Source organism: Nilaparvata lugens, chromosome Y, assembly GCF_014356525.2.
Source record: "Nilaparvata lugens isolate BPH chromosome Y, ASM1435652v1, whole genome shotgun sequence".
Classification (NCBI taxonomy): Eukaryota; Metazoa; Arthropoda; class Insecta; order Hemiptera; family Delphacidae; genus Nilaparvata; species Nilaparvata lugens.
The window spans coordinates 4,239,959-4,246,732 of NC_052519.1; the positions used below are offsets into that span (position 1 = coordinate 4,239,959).

Here is a 6,774-nt window from a genome sequence, read left to right on the forward strand (position 1 = left end):
TAATTCTTTTAATCTATTTCTGTATTCCCTGAATCTGTTTTTTAGTGTTATATTATACGGCTCCTTTATAGTTTGCGATTTCATTCTATCCCTAACATTAATTGATTTAATGAGACCGGATGTGATCCATGGTTTTAATGCTCGGTTCCTGTGTGTAACATTTCTGGTTTTAGTTGCTCCTTCTATTAGACATTGAATTCTCTCAACGAATAATTCCGTCAATAGGTCAACATCGATGACGTTATCTGAATACAAGAATCCCCAGTCTTCTACTTCAAGTCTTTTTAAGAGAATATCATAATCAATTACGTGAATACTCTTTTTTAAGCTTTTAATATTATTATTTTTATTATTATTATTATTATTATCTTTCATGTGCATGTGTAGAGCAGTCGAGAAATGGTCTGTGATTGATGTTTTGAAAACATTACCGATAGAATGTTCATTTATTTTAATACTATTCTTGAGAAAAATATGATCAATGCATGAGTGTGTGGTCTCCGTTACTCGCGTGTTACAATTGATAAAAGACTCGAAGCCATATTTATTTAAAGTGTGTATGTATTCATCGGTCACTGTATTACTAGTATTCAAGTCAATGTTTAAATCTCCCATAAAAATACAGCTGTTTCTATCACCTAGCTGTTGAAGATTATTTTCAAGGCTATCCAAAAATGCAGTTAGATTACCGCTAGGTGAGCGATAAACTGCAATTATCAGTAACCTGATACCACTATCTATCTCAACAACCAAGCTCAGCGAGTTAGCTTCATCAATATCTACTGAATGGATTACAAAGTCAAAACAGTCTCTAACAAACACACAAATACCATCACATTTATTCAACTTTGAGAATTTATTTATTGTTTTATATCCATTGATCTTATGTTCGTATGGATTACCTTCACAAGACCAGGTCTCTGTCAGAACAATTATGTCGAATTCAAAACGTAGATCACTCAAAAATAAAATTAGTTCATCAAAGTTCTTGCCAATACTCCTAATATTCATGTGAAATATATTGAAAAATTTATGTCTATTTCCTGGGGACGGTAAGTATTCACAGTAGTTGTCAAGTACATTTGTTAATTTTAACTCCTTATTAAGTAAATTGTAGATTTCCTCTATTGCTATCATTACAGTTCAGAGTTCATTAAAGTAAAAATCAGGGAAGCCGTATCTTTATTCTCCACCACTGTTGGAGCGCATTTGAGAAGAAATTGGGTCATCACACCTGAGACGATCTAGATCAGCGTGGCTTGCCAGTCGGATGGGTCTTGAGTCTTCGTGCTTTCTAACATATATTTTACCATTCATGACCCACACAAATTTATAGCCGTTTTCCTTCGCAAATAGTTTAGCACCTTTCAGCAGACCTCGGTAGTAAGTAGACAAATTTTCGTTGATGTATACTGGCCCGTCTTGTAGATTTCTATTTATTGATGTGGTTCTTAACTGTCCTGGTGGTTCCAATTTTTTCAGCTCACTCTGTATTTTTTTATATTGAGAAAACAAGTTGTTCTTCGCAATTCTATTATTGAATTTTATTAGTATCGGTGGAATAGCATGTTTATTCGTAGTTGGGAGTCTATGAGCAATATCGATCTTCAATGCATCATTTTTCAATTTGAGAGTTTTTGAAATATCTTCGATTATAGCATAAACATCTTCGTTTGGCGTTTGCGGTATTCCGTGAATTTCGAGGTTGTTAATCCTGCTGTATTGCTGCAGCTCGATGACTTGTAATTCCATCTCGTGAACCTTCTTGGACAGTTTTTCATTTTCCTTTTTTATAACAAATTGTTCAGTCTTAAAATCATCTATTATCAACTTGTAGTCATCAATTTTAGCTGAGAACAACTCCACTGATTTACGCAATTCGAGTACATTTTCGTTCGTCTTCTTTAATTCATCCCTAAAAAACGCAAGTTCCGTAGAGATTATACCTTTTATTTCATTCAATATTTCTTTCTTGCATTCAGGATTTAGTTCCATTTTGTTTTGCTTTTGAGTAACAGGAGATAGTTTATTAACTTTACACGATGAACACTTCCACTTGGCCAAGTTAGCTTTAGACAGTTTTTTAAAGTTAGCTTCGGAGATTCCTACACATTTAAAATGAAAAGCGTTTCGGCAGATTGAACACTTTATAAGCTCGGCCAAATCAACGGGAGTATTACAACAGAAGCACTTCAACATTGCATTTCAACAAGCAAAAATACCAGCATATTTTCGGCACAAACAAAAAATTCACAGTCTCAGAAAGAGAAACAGAAAAAATCCATCACAGTCACAATGGCAGACACGAAACACAACACGATAACAGAGCTCCGAAATTATCAACCTTTACGTTCGACGTTCGAACTGATACTGATACTTACGATATGTACTGGATATGTTTGAAAACGTATCCAATACCTATGATACATATTTGATATGTGAAAATGTCCGCTTTTTGGATACATATCATTTAGGTATTCATTTTATGTATCTGATATGTATCATCCCCATGTCTCAAATACATATCTGATATGTAAATAAGTACCTAACAAAAATATAATTTAGATATCGATGAGACATGCCCAATATGTATCACTCCCATGTCTCAAATATATATCTGATATGAAAATATGTAACTAACAAAAATATAGTTTAGGTATTGATGATACATGTTACCTGTATCATGTTACATGGATCACCTAGGTGTATAGCTATACATGTTCAAGGCAATCTTACTGTGAGTAGGTTTATTTAGGAAGGCAGATGGCTCATGACTTTCATGAAAATGTTTCCATGGACATTCTTTCTATAATGAGGATGTATTGGATGAGCATAAATAGAAGTTAAAAGAATAACTCTACTATTCAGCTAAAATTTTTGGAAAAATCTACCCATGAAAACTTCATACAGTCATTCACCAAATTCACCTTTATTCATAAAATTCATTCAAATTTTATTTACCATACAAAGAACATAATTAAACATATCAAAAATAAATAAAAATGCGATCTAATTTAATGAAATGAGATTAGGCTAATTAATAATACATTTAAGTGAAATGTGAATACACTTTAAGTAATAATGTATGGTAACTCTTATTAAAGTAACTCTGTAAGTAGTAATGTGAAGTAACAAGTAATAAAATGTAATGTGAAGTAAAATTTTCATGAATATATTCTTTACTAGAATAATCTTCACTAAAATCTTTATTAAAATAACAAGAAGATAAAATATGTTAGGCTATACAGAACATAATTCAGCTGAAAGGTCCATAATAAAATACTGCATATTATTTTTATGCGATACATACGAATATTAAATACACTATATATATACAACTGGTAACACACGTTGAGAAGAGATTAAAGATTATTATATATGTGAGTGGGTGGATTGGTGGCGCCAAATCTGCGGTTTGCGGTACCAAAAAATTCGCTAGATTTCGCCCTCCTTATCTTCCACCCTAATGGAAGGTTCATTGCCTCCAGTCCTGGAAAAATAGACCAAAAAAATAAAAACGATCATGTTTTCAAGTTAATCGTTTAAGGGTGAGTCGTGGGTGGAAGAAGTCGACCGACAGTCAAACAGCAAAATTATGTCCTATAAGAACAATGTCTTGGAGCAGAAAGCGCTGTTATTTATGGACAGAATTTCACGTTCTTTATGTCATTTGAAAGAGAATTCAATTTCCCAGGGGGTTGACTTTCTACTTTTTTGATTCAAAGTTTATTAAAAAAATTATTGTATAATTAATTAGCCATGAAAGTATTGAAATATGATTATTAAAGTAAACTTAAAATCAAAAAATTAAAAAGTCAACCGCCTGGAGAATTGAATTCTCTTTCCAATGACGTGAAATTCTTTCTATAAATAACAGTGCTATCTGCTCCAAGAGATTGATAATAATTACATTGTTCTTGTGGGACAAAATTTTGCCGTTCGGCAGTTGGCCGTCCACTACCATCCACTTCCAAGTCAAAAGTTTTGGCCAGTATAGAAATAAAAAGTCAGTAAAATAATTTTACACCTTGCGGGCTCGTGCCCACAAAACAGGCTAACTGCTTGTATCTTTTACTTTACAGTACTTGTTGCCACTTTTAAAAATATTATACTTCATTGAACTATACAGTATTATAGGTAATAACTATTATAAAGTTATATTAAACTCTATTTTAATTGATTCTTATTCATCATGTTCCTTAATTTTTCCTTTCTCAATACAGTAATAAAATAATTCTTTTCCTAATTTTATTTTTGTTAAGATTGTTTATAGATTACAACTAATAAGCTGATTATATTTTATTTATACTTTAGTTTAACGTTGTGAATAATTTTTGTATTGAAATGACACCTGCTGAAAAACTCACGAGTTTAGCAGGACCAAAAACTGTAATAATTTATTTCAAATAAAATTGATTGATTGAATTGCACTCAAGAAATTGCTTTGAACTATAGGCTTAATCAAGTTGAACTGTTAAAATTTTCATTGCTAATTTTTGTACATCCACTAGAGTATAACACTAGAGTATTTTCTGGAGCATCTACTCACTTTTTCTCCATCCTTGACATGCGCCCCTTAGCTTGCACCAGCCAACAAGCAATAATTATTGAGTCCACCTCCTTCTCTGTTACTGATGCAACATGATGTTTCACCGTATCTGGAACATTCAATATGTTTCAATTGGAGAAATTGTGTGGCAAAGTTTTTATTCAATTGCTTGAATTGCAAAATGCTTCCTTGCTGTTGTTTTACTTGACTTGCTTGTTTTAATAAGATTATTTTAATTATAATTGTATTCAATTAAGATAATTTAAAAAAAAAATTAATAAGTATATGGCAGTGATTTTGTAATTTGGCAGTTGAAAAATGCCTGTTAGAAATGCTCAGCTATGTCAGAATATTCTGATAATAATAAACTGGGCTTATGATTTGATTTCGAATGAATCTGTTTTTCTTTCTCAGGATTTTTTTTTGATTTCGAATGAATCTGTTTTTCTTTCTCAGGATTTTTTCTTGTTCTGATTCGATAATTTTCTATTCAATTGTTTTATTTAGATTAGAGTACAATAGATCAAAGTAGGAATTATTAAAAAATATTAGTTTTATTAAAGTTCCTGGCTCATAGTTACTAGTTGCTAAGATAGGTATCCAAATTAAAATATAAATGCATTAAATTTAATTAATTCCAAGCATTTGGATGAACGAATTGAACAAAGCTCCCAACCACCCAGGATTCCGTTACAGTAAAATTTCGTTTTAATATTTATAAAATAGTAGACTATATCTCGGGCGAGAACGTTACATAAAAAATTTATTAGTTATTCAATTCATGCATAAATATATTTTTTCTTATAATTTAAGGTATTTATTTCAAGTCTTTAATAGTATTGAAAATCAATCTACTTACCAAAAACAATAAATTTTGCAAATTGCCAAATTTTCGAAATTTCTCTTCTTCCTCCCAAGGAGGCTGTACTTATTTGCCAATTCATTTGTAAATACTTTTCTTAGCACCCTCAAAGTTGATTCAAGTGCACTACTGCTCCCCAGACCCTTTAGATGAGTAATCTGAAACAATATGAAAGAGTAGGATATTCAATTATTGATGTATATAAAACACTTACAAAGTGAACTTTATGTTCAGTAGTTCATAAAGCACATGAATGATTGATCTTAAAAAGTTATGCAATAGAGCCCTATTGATAAATGGTTGCTCGTGAGAAAAATTCCAATATTGTACTGTGAATAAGTGATAAAATAATACAGTTCACTTCGTCTTTAAAGCTAGTATCAATGTAAGAATAATATAAATGAAAAAACACAGTCTCTTTTGATATCTGTATTTCAACACAAATAAAAAATGAAGTTTGGAAATGCCTTGATATTTCTTATACAAAGGTAATTTGGAAATATGTGACATTGGGATTGTATTAAAACTGAGAGTTCTACTCAATTTTAGAACAATAACTACTGCCACCTACCTTAAAATAATCTTTGTATAAGAAGTATGAAGCCAATTCAAGAATTTCCACCCAACCTATACAATAATGGGTAGTGAATTTTTGTACTGTACTTTTATACATTTATAACGAAGAAGAAAGATGGACGATTCTTATTCTTCAAAACTCTAGTTATAGTTCCTAGATCCCTTCTGAAAAAATTGTACAGAATCATATAATGTGAGAAATCTATACCATACTTACACATTTCTTGGAGAATTGAGGGTTGAGGCAACAACCCAATGTGTGGCTCAAGTAGACTACATTCCACAGAGTGAGACAGCAGAAGAGCTCACAGTACTTATTTGCTTACTTGATGAATTCAAGCAGTAAAAACTCTGTAGGTAGGTACCTAATCAAAGAAGTTGACAAACTCTCAATTAACTTTGGGCACAATAAAGTAAAAGAGTTCTAAACAGTCCTCTGTTTAGATGGATTTTCTGTCGCTAAAGAATGCCTTTTTAAGTTATAACTAATTTTTCATGGTGGAAGTCATCTGTATTTTACATCAAATTTTATTAGCCTACTGATGAAAAGTTCTTTTACTGATGATTCTTATTCTTATGTTATAAATGATGTGAACAATAAAATTAATTTGATTTGATTTTAATGCCTAGGATGAATGCCTTCGATAAAATATGCCTTATTTAGAATATTTATTATCATTCTTATTTAATATATATTTATTCTTGCCTCGTCAGAACTGGCTTCTTCCACTTACTCATGTATACTTGGGTTGATTTGTACACTGTACTGTACATTTGATTTCTTAGC

At 31.3% G+C, this 6,774-nt stretch overlaps 1 protein-coding gene across 4 annotated transcripts; it reads right to left on the reverse strand.

The window, feature by feature from the left end:
* Window positions 1-374: 374 nt before the first annotated feature.
* On the reverse strand, window positions 375-6,356 carry LOC120355238. 4 transcript variants are annotated; one of them, XM_039443582.1, is made up of 4 exons: window positions 6,205-6,356; window positions 5,409-5,569; window positions 4,550-4,658; window positions 375-3,490 (listed from the first exon to the last, which is right to left on the reverse strand). In XM_039443582.1, the coding sequence occupies exon 4, from the start codon at window positions 2,197-2,199 to the stop codon at window positions 1,183-1,185; it is 1,017 nt and encodes a 338-aa protein (XP_039299516.1). In that variant the 5' UTR covers window positions 2,200-3,490; window positions 4,550-4,658; window positions 5,409-5,569; window positions 6,205-6,356; the 3' UTR covers window positions 375-1,182. The 4 variants fall into 4 exon arrangements, with proteins under 4 accessions (XP_039299516.1, XP_039299514.1, XP_039299517.1 ...); XM_039443580.1 differs by lacking the exon at window positions 6,205-6,356 and adding an exon at window positions 5,983-6,181 and having other exon boundaries at window positions 1,072-3,490; XM_039443583.1 differs by having other exon boundaries at window positions 2,906-3,490; window positions 6,205-6,347.
* Between the last annotated feature and the right edge of the window lie 418 nt (window positions 6,357-6,774).

Bases quoted from the DNA above. Each gene is read 5' to 3' on its own strand.
- LOC120355238 (XM_039443582.1), bottom strand. From the start codon at position 2,199: ATGTTGAAGTGCTTCTGTTGTAATACTCCCGTTGATTTGGCCGAGCTT.